The sequence below is a fragment of the Pseudomassariella vexata genome (genome assembly GCF_002105095.1).
Source record: "Pseudomassariella vexata strain CBS 129021 chromosome Unknown BCR38scaffold_3, whole genome shotgun sequence".
Lineage (NCBI taxonomy): Eukaryota > Fungi > Ascomycota > Sordariomycetes > Amphisphaeriales > Pseudomassariaceae > Pseudomassariella > Pseudomassariella vexata.
Genome location: NW_024467958.1, coordinates 1774691 through 1791735, shown reverse-complemented (window position 1 = coordinate 1791735; position 17045 = coordinate 1774691). Strand labels below are relative to the sequence as shown.

Here is a 17045-nt window from a genome sequence, read left to right as displayed (position 1 = left end):
GTGAGAGTCAAGAATGGAGTTCATAATCGTCACCACCCGAGATGAGACACAGTAGCTGCGCCTGGAAATCGTCACCCTGCGGTCAAGATGGCGCCAGAATCACATGCATTCCGCTTCTTTGACCTCCCCGCCGAGATACGAACAGCGGTCCTAGAGCTGGTGATCCTCAACCCCTCAAGTGCCACCAACGTCGTGGCTACTGGCAAAACCCATTCCATCCCCGCGACCGATACGCTACTTACGGACGTGTTTCTAGTCTGCGCTCAGATGTACCAGGAAGCATCCGCCATCTTCTACACGCAGACTCAGTTCAAGCTCAACCTCGGCACGCGCCGGTTATGTGATCAGCTGACCGAGGAGGGGCAACTCTTCAGTCCTCAAGGTCAGGATGCCCGCCGCCGGATCCGGAATCTCACATTGTTAATGAAGCGCATCGGCGGCGACTTCGAGCGCATGGTTGAGCCAGCGCTTAGCGATATGGTTCTGCGCGGCAGCTTGAGGAATCTGGAGATTCGGTTCTTGCCGCAGGATTACGGCAAGGCGCGGGTCATTGGACCGCAGGTAGGGTGGACGGCGAACCCGGCGGAGGCGGGGGATTTGGTTCATACGTTGCCGTTTCAGTCACTATTGAGACTACTCGCGGATCCGGATTTAGAACATGTTCAACTTTGGGTATGGAAAGTTCATTGGTCTATCTGGTGTCCGTTCCACGAGGTGGTGGGGGTTGAAGGATCCTGTGAGGCGAGGATGCGAAAGCACGGCGTAGACTGGTGTCGAGTAGATTGGAAGAAACTCGTCGATGCTTATGGAGAAGGGAGGAGGATCGTCAAGGTGGGCGAGTCATGATGGTTACGAATGGCGATGACCTCGAATATTACGCAAAACCCCGTGCCGGGGGGTCACAAAAGCTCGTCCGCAAGGCAACCTTGAGGCGGTTACAGCCATGGTTGATGCGCTGTTTCACGAGACGCAATACTGTTGGACTGCTTTGGAAACCTCACCATGTGCATCAGATTTGGTCAGATTAGCGCCTGCGCATTATCTGCAGCAGATATAATGTCTCATGACACCTTGCCCGTCATCATCTTTTGCACTAGTTCTGGCATTCCAATTGACGAGAGTCACAGGACGCTTGAAAGCCTCCTTGGCCAGCGGCTTATCGTGGTTGGTTACACACCGGAAAACCACTCGATCGTAGTGTCGCAACGCATACTATTATAATGAACAACTGGTATGTGGATGACGCAACCCAATCTCTTATCTCCCAAGACCAACACTGTTAGAGCCACCAACACTTCTCATATAACGCCGAGAGGCTATTGTAAACCTCAAACCGACCCCCTTCCATCCGGGATCCTTCCCGCTTATTGCTATCAAGCCCTTTTCTTTCACCTTTCACGATTTGAAACACTCGCAAGTCTGCTAAGCAAAGCAAGCAAAACATCTGACGTCGGCCAATGTTGCAGAGAGGTTGCCAAGGCTTGTATTACAAATGGCCCGCCAATTTTCTTCGTACTCAGTAAGCTTAGCCATTGCAGATCGCCAAGAAGTGATCTTCCCTATACTACGTAGGATACCCGAGCGCTTTATTGGTGCGTACCGGCACTTCCTGGGCTGTCAAGGTGTCGGAATGCTTGACGCTTCATCAAGCTCGCCCGGAACGCAAGCTGAGTTAAAGAATGGGACTTCTTTCTTAGTCGTCCAAGCTCTCACGCAAGCCTCTATTATGCGGGAAACGTGGGGGAATAATTGATATAATTGGATGGTTATCGTCGTGATCAGCATCGTGATAAGCAGGCAAGCCTAGTGCATCATATTATATGCTATACCTTACAGATTCCTCGGATCTGGAGGGATTATTCCACTCGAATTGTTTGGTCGCACGTATGTGGAACGAGGCGAGGCGGCGGCGTCTAGTTGCAGAAGGAAAAGACGACGATGCAATTAGGATAGGTCACATTGGAGTGCGGTTTCACTCACCGAGGGCATCCCGTCTTGGCTGCGCTTGGCAGGCCGCTGATCTCTGACTGAAAACCCCTGAGCTTCAGGAACAAAGAAAACATGGGTCCAGAACGGATACTGATAGCTGTATAACACTCTCCTGACGCGACATTTTTGGGGTTGATGAGAGACGCCGCGGTCGCACGCAAAATCAATCAATGCTGTCATAAACAGCGGTAAGAGAGAGAGGGATTAAGACCTAGACTGGATGCCCCAAGAGGCATGCATATGCGGGCCAATAGTGGGCGATGGGATTGACGAAATCCATACGTGGTCAGCCTACTTGATATGCAAGATAACTACTCTAGTCTTCGATGTCGGTAAGGGTGGAATGTAGTCGACGTAATCTAGCGCAACCGGGGCGGTCGCTGGTCGGGTGACTCAAAAAAGCCCCCTTCCGTCCATCCGGGTCGAAAAAAAAACATGCGACTGATTCACGATAGTAGCTTATGGTGAGTTTAGTGGTTGCTAACCCCAAATAGCCATCCTTCTATTGTTTTTGTGTGTATGTGTATGTGTGAACAATCCGGTTTTCTACGCCAAATGAAAACAACGTGACTCCGTGACCGAATGTACCCGCTCGCTTTTTCCCCGTCTACGGAGTGCCGCATACTGTAGAAATTATCCACCAGTATATAACTGAACCTCTTGGCTATAATAACGATAACGCCGTGATAGCCCTCCCCCCTTCCTCCATGGAAGTTCTGTTCAAACAAATAGGAAGGAAAACAATAAACCATATACTTTCTTCCCAAGATCGTCACATCGTGATGTTATTTGTAGCGCTTTAGAAAAACAAAAACCAGAGCTTCCATTCGATTGATTACTCGACCTCATGAAAGTCACCCTTGTGGTCGTCGGCGTGCTCACCCCAGTGGACGGGCCCAAGCTTGAGGAAGCGAAGGCTTTGGGCCGCCTCCTTCCCATCACTGCTTTGGCTGGAGCTGCGACGGGGAGTCTGGGGTACGGCGGGTGCGGGCTTCTGAGCGGTGGGATAGGACTCAGAAGTGGTAGGAGCGAGTGACAGGAAGACATGCATGGGTCGGCGCTCACGTCGGAGGATATCATTCATGGTGATGTTGGCCATTGTGAGAGAGTGGTGAGATGGAGAGGATTGAGGGTGTGTCAGAGTTGTTTGCTGGGTACGGCTCGGACAACAGTTGAGAGAGCGACTGTTAATTTATGGGAGAGAGTGTTGATGAAGACGAGGGAAAACTCAGAACAGGTCACGGAGGGTGCCTCTTTATATATTCGGCCAGATATCAGCAGCACCGACTGACACATGCTGGATCGGCCGGTTCCTTCTATGGTTTGCCGCATCTAATAAGTACCTAGGTAGCAGAAGATGCGAGTTTCCTGTGCAGGCTCCGCTCGTTTCAGCAACGTAGGGGACCTATGGCCAAGCAAGCCCTCGGTGACTGGAGAATACGCCCTGCCGTGACCGTTATGATTGGGCTAGTAACACTGGCCCGCCGTGTCGAGGCACGTGTGGCCGCAATTGGCGGGCAAAAGGCAAGATAAAAAGGGAACAGCGGAGCGCCCTATAAGCCTATGTTACCCGCCGTCGCGCGGGGTTCGCTTTGGTTGGTGGATCCTCCATGATTCTCCACGAGTGTCCGACGGTCGACAACGCCACGGAATACACACCTGAGTAATGGCAGAGAAACATCGAGACGATGGGAACCACAATCACGGCCTACAGGTGGAGATTACCGGCACCGAGGCTTCGGAAACAAGGTTCGATGAAGTTCAGGGCCGCGCCGTGTCTTGTCCGAGTATTCGGGACTTCATACACTTCTATTGGCTGTAGCGGCAGACGAACCCTGTGCCAAAGGGACTTTCCGGAACCTTTGGCACCCGTCACTAGCACGACCCTTTCGGTCAAATGGCAAAGAGAGTTGCCCACGGCTGTCGGAGATATCGGACATACGTCTTGCCTTGTGTTTTCTTGTTTTTTGACTTCCGATAGTGTTGCAAGCTTGACAACTGCCATGTGCAGTCGCGTAAATATGGGGGCCAGATCAATCGTGAGATTTCAGCAACCTGGACCCTGTTATCATGAACCACAACACTATGGAAATGCATTGCGCGGCATGCTAGACACTCTTGGTCTCCGAGCGTTTGGCCTGTGAGCCTGCCGAGTGCCAGCGAGGAAGGAACTCTCGTTCCAGCAACAACAAGCCGCCCTTGGAAGGTAGAAAACAGAAGACGGGTAGTGAGACGGACCTACTTTGACAATCTCTTGAATTTTTATTCTCCTTCCCCATTTGACCTAATGTTACAACGATAGCTGGGTTGGGAGGGATGGGAGATGGTCTCGATGTGCATCAATACAATGCTCGTGGCCGTCGTGAGACTGCAAGGCGGTGTCTAGAAAAAACCACTGGAGTCATGGGACCGCAACAACTGAGTCAGTTTGTATTGTTGACCATGGGCTCAGTTTCCGACCAGATGCTCGACGATCTGCCCGGCATGCCTGCCGCTACGTTGATTTTCGTAGCGGCAACTGAAGAACCTCGAGCAAATGGGACATGTGTACAACCACACTCGAACGTCGGATAAGCATGGACAATCCTACAGCACAGCAGAGATTTTCTAGGTGATGGTGGGCAGACAGGGCGACGGCGAGCAAGGGATGCCTGTGCTAGATGCCGCAGCCTCTTGCACATTTTTCAGATGCCCATCGTAGTACAAATGACCGCATCATCTTGGCGTCAGAGCAAGCGAAGCAGGGCTTGAAGATGCAATAGGGGTCTTCTGGAGAGATATCAGCATCCGAGGTACTTTGTCAGGCTTGAGGCCGCCACTCCCGCAACACCAAGCTCCTGGACTGTTGCCATTGGGAGTGGCGGGGGACCACTACTTCGCCTCTGAAGGTGGTCTCATCGTTTCAGGATGCGTTATTCGAACCACAGCAGAGTCTGAAAGCCCACGCAGTGACAACGTGCAGTCACAGCTTCGGATCGGGGTGCTCGCAGGAGATCGTCGAGATTTCAAATCCAGTTTGGAAGGCTCGGTAGCAGCAAATGATCGAATGACTTGCCGAAGCGTGGTGGTGTGGGCACGCGGAGATTATCGACGTCTCTGCTGGTTGACGAGCCGTTTCCATCGAGGTATCTAGCTTCCCGACATGGACAGCTGTACCTCTCGACAAGAATGATATTCATACCTGTACAGGGTCCAGGCTGATTTGGAAAGTCGGTCCGAGGTAGGGTATCAAGTCTGGAGGTATTTCTCGCCCCCGTGCCTCTACGTTGCGTGGTTGGTGATGAATTTCCACTGGAGGTGCAGGATCGTCTTAGACCGGTTGCCATCTACTGCTACGGCAGGGCAACTTCCCGCAACGTTGTTGTATCAAGCCAATCCCATGGCAGCCAATATTACAGGCCCCTCAATCTAGTGATTTAGGCTTAGGCATCGGTCGAAGGAAAAGATGAATTGGGGATTTTGCATAACCGTGTCTGGCCCACCATCACAGCCAGGGCCATGTTGAAGATACGTGTACGGACACAGAAACTGCGCGACGGCCTGCGCATGAAGAGGTACCTTGACCGACAGCGCAATGTTCCTTTCAGTACTTCCTACCTCACTCAATATTGCAAAATTTTCGAAGCTTATCATCGCCATTGCGGCAAGTGACCAACAGGCTGGGAAAGTGCCCGGGGTAGTCAAGCGGGCGCTTAACTGAGTGACGCCTGTGCCAACGCCTCCTGATTGGTCGGAACAGGCTTTCTTGTCCGAATGAAAAGCCTGAACTGTACGGAGTATGCCGCGCCGCAATGGAACTGGAGTTGGAATCTAGTGTCATTTTGGAGCAACGTTCATTGTGACCAACACGCGCGCGGCATCGCTAACAGCATCACAGTCTGCTGTTTCTTGACCAGATCGGGAATCAACCGCGTGGCGTCTATGTTGGTAGTACTCGTGGAAATCTTGGTTGGATGCTTCCAAGTTCCAGAGATTAGGTGACGTTTGTTCCATGGTGCCCCTAGCTGTTTTGCGGTGTTCTTACAAGGCCGCTTAGGTCGTATTGGCGTGTTATTAAACCACCGACAGTTGGTGACGAGAGACTGCAGAAGCAGCCACATATCACTGTCCCGTGCAGGCCGTGTGGTACAGCCTGCGAAACATACTTTGGCAGGCCGGTGTGCGGCTATAGCCTTCGCGGCGTTCCTTGTCAGTGCATTGATGCATCGACAAATCAATAGAACGAGACTCGAATCCAGGTTGACAGCAGAATATTTAAACACCTCGCGCCCTGTCTGGGACGACGGGCCGCTCACGGGCGGGTCGGGTACGTCAGTAATGGCTTGTGATTCTTGCGAAGATACCAAGAATCCCTTTGACGGCGGTGAAGCGTTGGTTGGAATATAGTATCGGCATTGTGGAACTCTGGTCCTATCGGATTCGAATTCAAAAACCTACTGAAGAATAATGCGCCATACCGGCCGCAGTAATGGCCCCTCGGCTACTCCCCTGCGCGACAGAGATTCCTCGGGCAGGTGAAAAGTATCATCTGACGTTGGCTGCCCGCGGGGAAAAGCCCGTTGCCCTGGACTCAAAATGCCAGTGATACATGACGCAGGATAAAATGCATGCATCTTTGGGCGCCCCGATGGCCTGATATCTGGCCCTGGCCGCTTGCGAGGTTGCAGGGGTAGCTTGTTGGGTCAACTCGAAGTTTTCAAGCACTCGCAAACTGTTCCAGAACCGAGATAACCATGACCTGAGGAACGACGTATCACGTACGCTGCAACCAAAAGGTCTGTCAAATCCCTACAGCTTTGAAAGTGGAAAAAAATCATCGAACGAGTGCATTTCGGGCTCACCCGCATGTCAAATGGGTATTTCGGGTTTCTGATACGAAGATAATTCTTACCTCAAGTTAAGATGGTGATATCTTGGAAGCCTGTATATTCACAAACCAAAACGAGCTATTGCACTTGCCCGCCTGATGCGAATCAAGCAAGTGGGTGACAAAACAGAGGACGTGGCAAGAGTGGAATCGTGTGCGAAAGCTTAATATTCCGGTGTAAGGGTAGTAGACAGGCATTGCCTGTTTATTCCAACCCGAGTGCGTCGTTCATCCGAATGTCTGCTTGTCACGATCGTCAGAACCTAGGCTTAATAGGGCCGGTCTGACGGAAGCATGCTGTGACGCCGTCAATGCCTTTACGCAGAAGCGAACGGCTCATGTGCTTTGGAAAGCTTCGCCAGTGTGAGCAGCAAGTGCCACGGAAGGCAGAGTGGATTTAGTTCAGCTTGATGAGCATTCAATGTTGGATGAACAAGTCTTCTTGCAGGTCTCCGTGTGCCACTAACATCTCGCGAGCTTCCCGATGTGGATTCGAGGTTAGAATCAGGACAGCCAAAAAAGGCAGGGGGACATGGTGAGTGCTAGCTGGTACGCATGCTGTCGCAGGAGTATTGATGATTCTGTAGGTTCGCGGCTCGTCAACAATCATTAGCAAATACGAGGCCAAGGCTAGGGGATTATATCGCAGCGCCGGTGTGACCAGATGTGCGGCTTTGTTGTGCACTGGGGCGAAGTGTCTCAAATATCGATTGAGAGAGCTCTGTTGCCCTGGGAGAGCCGTGGCAGTTCGGGAGCGATTCCAGAACAATTCTGCGTGAGCTAACCAGGCTGTCTGTCACCCTTCGTCACCCCTTGGTGCATATGCCTAGCCGGGCAATGTGTCTCGCGACGGGAGCAGACAGGAAAAGGATGTAGCCGTGCGGCCAGCCGCCCCCGTCACGAAGCTTCGCTGCGGAGGCAGTTCTTCATCGGGGTTTCTTGCTGCCATCTACCTTGTGTGTGTCACCATGGCCATGTGTTTGCCTCCTTGCCATGGGATAAAACATGGTGATAAATGACGAGAGGTTCTTGGATGCTCCAGACCAGTGGAGCTTCTAGAGTTGGCGAAGGGCTAGGCAGGGAAGCCTGGGCGTCTGCACAATGGGCCCTTGCCCAATTGAGTTAAACTCCAGTTTTTTGTGGCTCTCAGAAAGAAGTGCCATTCGACGGATGTGGATCGCGGTTTCCCTCCATTGAATTGAACTGGTTTTTTCGGAGTATATATGGATAAAATCACACCCGTTGTTGGTTTTGCGCGTTGGCTGGCTGGCATTCCATGCAGTTGGTGCTTTGGATGAGCCACTTGAATTGTTTCCATTCAACCTCTCTACTGTCACTCGCGAACACAACATGCGTTGGTTCTTGTATCGTTGCAAGTCGCCAATGCTCAACTGTACGGCATGATGATGGGTCATTTCATATACCCTGGCTTTTCTTCATGGGTATGCGAGAGCCACCTTGAAGTCGGAATGCGGGCGAGCTGCCTTCCTTGCACGAGTCGGGGGGTGTGAGCTGGGGGATCTTGGCTCCTACCGCATCGTGCCCGATCCTAGCATCTGACGAGTGCTGTGGCGCTGTAGCAGCGCAAAATCATCCCCGTGGTCCTTGAGAATTTGAAGTTCGAAAACGAGTTTCATACTTTGCCCGAGAAATACCTGCCAACTCCTCGAGCTGGGGGCTACACGGGGGCTACGCTGCACTGGAGGGAGGGTAGTCGGTGCCGTCCATTCGCCGACTCGGTGAGATACCCCAGGCATCATAATCCAATTGATCGTTGCTTGCTCAAAGTTGTCAGTGCTTGACAAGCAAGCCGCAACCTGCAAACACCCCCCTCCCCCTCCCCCTCTCCCCCTCTTCAAACTTGTCTCCCGCCAACTGCAGAATCGCTGTGCAGCGGCCATCCGTGGAAGCTGCCTTCGACTGTTCCTCGAGTCGCCAATGAGATTCCCTGAGGACGAAGCCTGCCATGCGAGATATTTTCCACCGGACTCGATTCCCCGGTGAGTGCAGAAATTACGTATGGATTGAACGCTTTCGTGTCTGCTGGTGATGGTCCATTTGTTGCCATTTTCGCCAGGGCCAATCTGCGGCACCCCCTGTTCCCCCGTAGGTAGCATTGCCCAATGGGTTCAGCACTGGCCGTAGCTAGCCTAGCAGGTGGGTTATCGAGAGCCACCCTGTAGGCCAGTTACAGACGCATATCTTGGTCAAGCTATACCCCCCTACCCTAGTACGGATCTGCCAAACGAACAGGCACTTGTCATCCCACCCGGAGCCGGCCCGCGCCCATCGACTAAGGTTGCCATCTTCATTGACCCAGACTTCGACCCCAAAAGACATCCCTTATCCACTCCAGCAACAGCTATTCTTCCCGCACCAAGTACCTCGACTGGAGAGATACATGTTGACATCCCACCTTTTACATCCTCGAATGACTTGACCATGTGCCTTCCCTCCTCCACACCACTTTCTAACAATGTAACGATAGTATTATCTTCACACGCGGCATTCAACCTGCAGTATTTTTTAGAGCCGGTCGAGGAGACCACCAACGAGTAGGCTGCAACTAACACCATCTGCAAGCTGATAGGACCTTGGTTTCGACAAACAAGGCAGGCTACATCTCTTGCATCTTGTTGGAGGCACAGCTCCTCCCGATACTGGTACGACAACACATATATAAAGCACTTCTTCTTGCTTCTTGACATTTATATCGACATCACTTTATCAACTCAATCCCTCAGCTACCCAGTATCGAGTGCAACGTCCATCATCCTAAGGCCAGAACACTTGAGCAAGAACCCTCCCCTCCGCCCAACATTTGCGTGGTCATCTGAGCTACACGACTGTGCCATCTTGATATGTAAGTCGGCCTTGCTACTCCCGTAGTGCCAGTTATATCAAGCTAATCTGTGCTTAACATCGCCTGAAGACTCCCCTGTCGTCTTTCGCAGCACTGCAGACTGAGCCGTGTCATCTACAAGACGGATATCGACTCTCCTATCAAGATGTGCTTCACCCACGTCATTCGTTATAACTGCGGCCACATTGTAAACGCGGGCATGGCGTCATGCGTCTATAGATGCGGTATTTACAAGAATAAAGTGACAGAGTATGGATACGCGTGCGACAGTTGTGGAGGGAAAAGGTAAGTGTTTCTGACAGCAGTCTTCTCTTCAGCTCTTTCGACTGTCTATCTGGCTTGTTAACATGTATTTGGGGGTAGCAATGGTGTGTGACGGCCGCACACAGCCAGGTTCATCCTGGTGGGTGGGCATTTGCTAGAGAATGTCTGTGGCGAGATCGAGTTTATTAGAATCTTTCAAGGAGGTGGCTTTTTTCTTCCGTCATGTATCAAGAGACTCCAGTCCAAGGGGCTCGCAGCTCTGTTACCAGTATGTCTCGACTTGCCGGTGCTGGACTGTGACGATGTGCAAAATGGAGGCTATGGATTTTGGGTTAGCTATAACGAAGGAATTGTGGTCAAAATGGGTTGGTTGAATCGTGCCTGGCTCTATTCACACTGGCACAGTGGACGGATGTACGATGTCTGAGGTTTTGAGATTGCAATAAAATGCCCTCCCCCATCACCAACTTGGTTGTTCCAACACGCAACAACTCCAGTAATCACAGCCCAGTGCTTCCAGGCACCATTTCGAGACTCAAAGCAGGCCCCACAAGCTTGAGTCGTACTTCGGCCCAGGTAAAAAGAAATGCAATTGTGGGTCTGATTGGGTAGGTACGAAACGACCACTTCACTTGAGCACCAATAGCCACAGGCAGCGACAAGGCCCGCAAAGCTGATGTGCATCAGCTACTATCGGCCAGTCTTGCTCCTGGCCATATACTGGATGACCTATGCGGCAAGGGATGTAGTCGCAATTGACTTCGGAAGCTGGTAGAAGGCTGAGAGGGTGGCACAGCTGTCCGGTTATGCGGCCGTATCCGCTGCACAAGGCATCCTCCCGAACGGCACGACCAACAAGGTTGACGCATTCCTCTGGCATTCCTTGGGCAAGGCAAGGCATACGGCCTCCAGGTAGAAGTGCCTTACGCCACCAACAGCTCTTTATGACATAGGGGCAACCTCAACCAGGGGAGGTTTTCTGTCGTCCCATTTTGCAGAATTGGGTCGACGTCTTGCGGCCATGCAAGGCAAAGACGCCGCCAATGCCAGATTATGGTTCGCGCGGCTAGGGTCCGCATAAGATACACATCATGTGATGATGCCGTTCTCGACAGGCGCTCAAGTGAAGTAAGCATGCAGAAATTGTGCATATCGTCATCAACTCTGGCTAGGCGACATACCTCGGTCCGAGCCCGGTAAAATGAGCGAGTCGACGATGGTGAATTTTCACAAGCGGGAAGAAAAATAACCGGCAGAGGCACCTACCTCGCTTTGCAAGAATTCGAACATGGCGCCCGGGTTGCCAAATTGAAGGTAGCTGCAGTCTTCCATGACAGCCCACAGATTGCACAGCAGCCCTGTCTGCGCCGCACATCCACTAAAGCCGAAACAAGCATGGTGGCCCCCACCTTTGGCTATAGTATTGGACCCATGGCCATATTCGCCAAGCCAGCCAAGCAGCAGGGCCGGGCTGTGGCTCTAGCTGCCAACGTGTGATTGCAACTGGAGCCATCGCGCCTCTCAACTCTCGTCCACGGCCCAACGGACGCTTTCATTGCTTCAACACACGCGATTGACAAAGCAAAAGGATGTTGGCCCGTTTAGGCGACCCGAGGAATACGACCCTATCCGGAGACCTGTAGACCCTCAAGAGCTTGTTAGCTGTTGTGAGCTAGCTGTTGCGAGCTAGCTGCGCGCGGCAGGCAAACCCGCAACCACGACAGAACACGAGCTGTTAGACAGCAGCAAAGCAGAACTACCCCTCGCCTGCCGAAAACCTTGTGTCGCCCTCCATGGGACAACCTATCAAACCAGGTGCAACTTGCCGTTGGTCGGCTTGACGTCAGTTGACACCCGTCCTCGTCCGAAGGACACCGAAAGCGTTGACTCTGCACCAACATCCTATACTGTCGACTGTCCTTTGCGAGCAGAAGATCGGACGGGGTGGCTCTGTCTCTCATGCACAACGGGGCCACTCACCGCTTGACAACTAGCGAAAATACATCCGGCTAGGACGCTTTCATGTGCGAGCAAGCAGTATCGGACGAAGGCCAAGAACCTCCCTCGGCAGCCAACGTTGTCTTATCACCGGTCTCCTTGATGCCTCGACTTCGCATTCTTGACACAGGTCATTCTGCAGCCTGAACACCCCGAACCCACCCCCACTCGCTGTCTGCACGGCCGCCATAGTACACTTCAGTGGATGGCCAGGTTAGCAATGAACAATTTGCGATCCTAGTGCCGGCCGGGCGGCCGCTACGGATACTCTCGTTCGTTAGTCAGTCAGTTAATTAGACGTTCACACCAAAGAAAAACCCCCCTGCATCGGTCGCGCTTTGCTGTGCGTCGTCCTGCATGGGCGGGCGGCTACAGAGGACCGATCCAGCCAATGGCAGCTGCTCTGCCACATTCTACTGAGTCCAAGGCGGACTGTGCCGCGAAGGCCGAACTAACGTCGGCGGTTATAGGCAACTCATCCACTACAGACGTCGTAAACGCGCCTCTAGAAGGCAGGAGACGCGGCTGACGGGGGTTGCAGCTCGCAGGTACGAAGTATGGAAGCTAGTTCTCCATCGCAAAATCACCTGAAGCTACGCTGCATAGGGGTTACTTCGAACGCTAAAACCACGCCCTGTCTTTGCAACGATTGGCCCGTCGTGGGCGCACTTCAACATTCAGCATCACCAAATTATATTGGCAGCCCCACACTGCGTACGTCTTGTCCTCAAAGCATGAAGATTTGCCCTGCGGATCGCGGCTAAGAGGAAATCAGACGCACCCACTGCCTGAAACGACAGCTCACGCGTCTTCAAAATTTGACGTTGGCCCCCCATCTGCCAAACTTGCATATCGCATCCTACGTGGCCAGGTCTCTCTACCCTTATAACAGCGTTCGTAATCGACTTCGTTCCCGAGCCGACTACGACGAACACGCCTGTCATGTTGTTGTTGCCTCTGCGATCGCCGATGACGTGGTGCAGGCATTCAACGTGCCAAAGACAAAATTGGCACTGCGGTGACGGCAAGATTTCCAGAAGATTAATTGGCGAATTTCGCCGTTCATCTGCTAATCCTGGTCCTTGACTTCGTCCCTGGTCTATCAAGGTTGCACTGACCCAGTCTTCATGGAAGAACCTAACCAGATACAGGGACCGATCTAACTTGTCTGGTGGTCTACGAATAGATGCCAGTGGTATATCAGCTATATCCAAGATGCCTTGGTTAGCCTCGCTCTTGCTCGGCTGGTGCTTTGGGCAAGTCCTAGTTGCGCTGACAACCGAGCGCAATAATCCTTCCCGCGGCCTTAAAAGCGTGCCGCGTATGACCCTTGCAACCCCACTGGCTGCATTGACACACTGCCTGCTGCCCTCTTCCTGATTTGGCGAGCCCTGAAGAGGGAGGATGGCTTTGCCGTTATGTCTGTGATGACTTCCCGGCCGAAAGAGCTAAGCTCACGCAAGCGTTGGTTGTGTGACGATGTACCCCATTATGCCGCTCGAGGGAATTTCGTTACGCAGAAGCTCAGGAACGATCGTGAGATACACATTATGTTTGTGATACTGTTTGTCGCGTCTCGTATCTGAGCGCCCGAAGCTTTGAGATGTCATGAAGACGCCCAATATTCCCACCTTGAGAACGGGCCCAGCTCCGTAGGCTTATACAGACTCGCAGCCCCCAGTTGTCACGCCTAGCAGGGGCATCGAATGACCGATCCTAGCCCTAAATTGGGTTGCGGACTTGGAGGTGAGTGTTGTGAGAAGGGTGCTTATCACATCGGCTTAGCTTCAAGGTCCATAAGTGGCTCCTGCACATTGTGACCCATGTCGAGGACCGGATCTGAGAAACTAGGGTGTCTTGATTGAGAACTGCCTTCAAATGGTTAGAGATGCCATCATGGGGCAAAATGTGGTTCTTTCTGCTCGAGCCTGGATGGCTTGCTGGTTGACAAACAACGTGAGCGATACCAGGCCCGTTTGGGAATTGACAAATAGAAAAATCCACTCCTCGAGTCAGCCGCAAGCCGTCCAGCTTGCCGACCTTACGAAGGGTTTCAAGCTTGATCCCATGGCAGGTCAAAGTCACCAGTCATGCGTCAGCAGCCACCTTTGGAGAGAATTCATTCATCTCTCGGGTTGGGACCAGTGTGGTCTTCGCAATATCCAATGCCAGAGCCTTGACAGCATATTCGGTAATTACCTGGTATTGTAGCCAGCATAATCAATTCCCTGCAGTTTCAAGCGCCAATGGGATCTCCTACCATGGTGGAGAGTTCTATATGCAAAGCCTGTACACGCAAGTGTTTTTACTCCTTGGCCCTACGCATCCAGCTCCCGAGTACCTACGTCCACAAAGGCAAGTGAGGTATAGCGTGTTCAGCAGCACAGTCGAAGCCCATCGTTGATGGAGCATAGAAATATTTGGTCAACCATCACGCATAATCGTGGCCTGCGGTTGGTGGTGTTGGCCCTCGCCTTCCCTAGACTTCAATGTTGACCCTACCGACTAGGCACCGCGGATGTAACACTGTGCTTCTTCAGTGCAATGAGACATTCTAGAAAATGCATAGATACCCAATGACACAATATCGTCGAAGGTGGAGAAGACGGCCGGATCCAGTGTACAACTCAGGTCCTCGGAGGGCAACTCCTTAGACCGACACCCCAATAGCTTGGATTCTCGCGAACATAGGTTACCACTTGCCCGAGAACTATTCGTCCCATAGTAAAATCTATTCGCGAAAGCAGCTGGCCGGTTGTGGTCCCACAGGTTTCTGTGGTCCAATTCCAGAGTCGTTACCAGGTTCAGTTGGACCTTCACCCATCTCAACACCCTCATCACGAAGGGGGTCTCTCACCGGCTGTAGTGATTTCAGACATCTATGCCCAGTGTGACTTAACTACCTAGAAGCCCGCGTGGCTCCTCTGTAAGTTCGATTGGGCGCGGACGCTCGACAGCGGTTTTTTCTCCTATTCTGCTCACTTTCTCAAGGAGGGGTACTCGGATCATGGCTATGCATCTTCGCTTTTCTATTGGTGGGGACCTGAATTTCGAACGTGGATTCTCGAGACAACGATGCCTTGATCCGACAAACAAACAAACAAACAAACAAGACGAGAACGAGGCACCGCCAAGTCGGCGAGCAAGTTCCTCGTAAGTACTCATGAGTCTCGGATACTTCTGTTGTCTGAGGGCTGGTGGGACCGACGTCACCTTGATGTGCAGATGACCACACCAACACAAACCGTTCCAACGTGCCTTCGTGCCGTTCCATTTGCGGACCGATGAGCCAGCGATCACGCGCAATCCTTCGTGCCACTCACCCTTCTACCTAGCACGGTGAAGGCGAACTTCTCTAATAGGAAACTTCTCTGCCACCTTCTCGGAACCAGGCTGGCCGACTCCCGCCCATGAATACCAAGGAATGCCGACGGATTTCCGCTTAGGCCATGCCAGATCAAGCGACCAGAATATCAATATCCCCGTACTCACCAAAGTTTATCCGGCCTTGTACAAAACCCTGGCCCCGGAAATAAATCTGATATATTCTTAACAGCCCTGTTGAAGGCGTTCCCACGTGCGGATCACGAGGTGCTGGACAAGCGAGTCCGAGAAACATCGGAGTCTTCTGCCTCCGTATTAGCCAAATCCTTCCAAGAGCGATTTTCAGGCTGGAAAAGCATGTTGAAGATGGCGGCATGTCCAGGGGATATGAAAGTAGGGATTATGGAGCTATAACTCTATGGCCGTTCACCGTTCCCTACTTACTGAAACATAGGACGAACTGTTTCTCGAAACAAGTCGAATAAAGATGTACTTCGGGCTGAGTAGCCTAGGATTCCTACCTAGCTTATGCACTAACACCGTGCTGTTCTAAGAGATGATGGGCTTCCAGGGTTGCGAGGAGTACGAGGTACTGAACTGCTAACCACCCACTCAACAGATTGACCGGCATACTCCACTGCGCCTCTATCACCCTAAAGCAAGCTTTTTTGACAATGACAGACCCTTATGCCGCACTTGAGCAAGAAAAGGTGCCTCTCTGGGTTACTGGGGCGGTGTAACCCCAGTTTCCCACCACTGAGATAGAAACTTCTTGCATCTAGAATCCGGTGTTGATGCCACCACAGAAGCTCGTTCGTAGTATATGACGATGACTATCATCCACGCGTCTCCTGTGTCTCTCTTGAATTATCCTCATGACGCGAGAGAACTCGAAGAAGTAGAACTACGAGAACAAATATGCTGGGCTGTGTATTATTCTTTTAAGATCCACATGATGTGGTTCTTGGTGCGGCGCAAGAATCTGTTGCTCCACGAGCACTGCAGTTCTGAGCATCATATCCAACGTCATGAGTCCTTGGCTCTCTTTATTGCTAGCTTGGGATGGAACAACACGCCTAGAACACTAAGAAAACCCAGGTGCAGGTGCCACTTACGCAGTAATTTTGACATACTCATAGCGTCGAGTATGGCACTCCAGGCTCTCATTTGAGAAAGAACAATGTTTCTCACCCGGTGAGCGAATCGTTGCGTTATTCAGATGCAAGTCCGCTAACTATTGCATTTCACAGAGCCGAACCCCTGGTTCTGCCATCATATCTCTATCAAAGGAACACAAGAAAGAAACAACACTGCAATCTCATGCCCTTATATTTGTTCGATACCGCCAGGAGTTAAACCTTTAAACCGAAGAAATCAGAAAACACGAACAACTCGAAGCACCCGAGCCCGAATCCCGTCTCACAGAGTGCCTGCCACGCGAACTTGACTTGTCAAAACATAAAAACAAAGCCATGGCTGAGAAACCACCGAGTTCGAGCAACAAACATCAAAACGGCCTTGCAGTGCCTGTCTCGAAGATCAGCCCCTTCCCTTGTGCCCACGATCAACCTCCACAACGTCTGAGGATACGAAAACACTCACTTCACGTCGAGCAACCTTGAAAGGAGGCCCCTTCGTAGCGAGGACCTCACAACTGCCTGCTGGCCTACCAAGTTCGCCACCACTGCGGATGTTACCGACCCATACCAGCGCAAGTTACAAGATATGTATACAGTCTTC

General features: G+C 52.0%; 3 protein-coding genes across 3 annotated transcripts; 1 reads left to right on the top strand and 2 right to left on the bottom strand.

The window, feature by feature from the left end:
• Positions 1-87: 87 nt before the first annotated feature.
• On the top strand, positions 88-846 carry BCR38DRAFT_335412 (uncharacterized protein; the record flags this gene model as incomplete). The annotated part of the gene is made up of 1 exon (XM_040855384.1): positions 88-846. The coding sequence occupies one exon, from the start codon at positions 88-90 to the stop codon at positions 844-846; it is 759 nt and encodes a 252-aa protein (XP_040718928.1).
• Positions 847-8120: 7274 nt separating this feature from the next.
• Positions 8121-9196, bottom strand: BCR38DRAFT_472154 (uncharacterized protein; the record flags this gene model as incomplete). Its single annotated transcript, XM_040862898.1, has 4 exons — positions 8121-8422; positions 8512-8817; positions 8874-9033; positions 9108-9196. The coding sequence occupies 4 exons, from the start codon at positions 9194-9196 to the stop codon at positions 8273-8275; spliced, it is 705 nt and encodes a 234-aa protein (XP_040718927.1). The 3' UTR covers positions 8121-8272.
• Positions 9197-12350: 3154 nt separating this feature from the next.
• On the bottom strand, positions 12351-13591 carry BCR38DRAFT_406557 (uncharacterized protein; the record flags this gene model as incomplete). Its single annotated transcript, XM_040858066.1, has 3 exons — positions 12351-12463; positions 12763-13403; positions 13440-13591. The coding sequence occupies 3 exons, from the start codon at positions 13589-13591 to the stop codon at positions 12351-12353; spliced, it is 906 nt and encodes a 301-aa protein (XP_040718926.1).
• Between the last annotated feature and the right edge of the window lie 3454 nt (positions 13592-17045).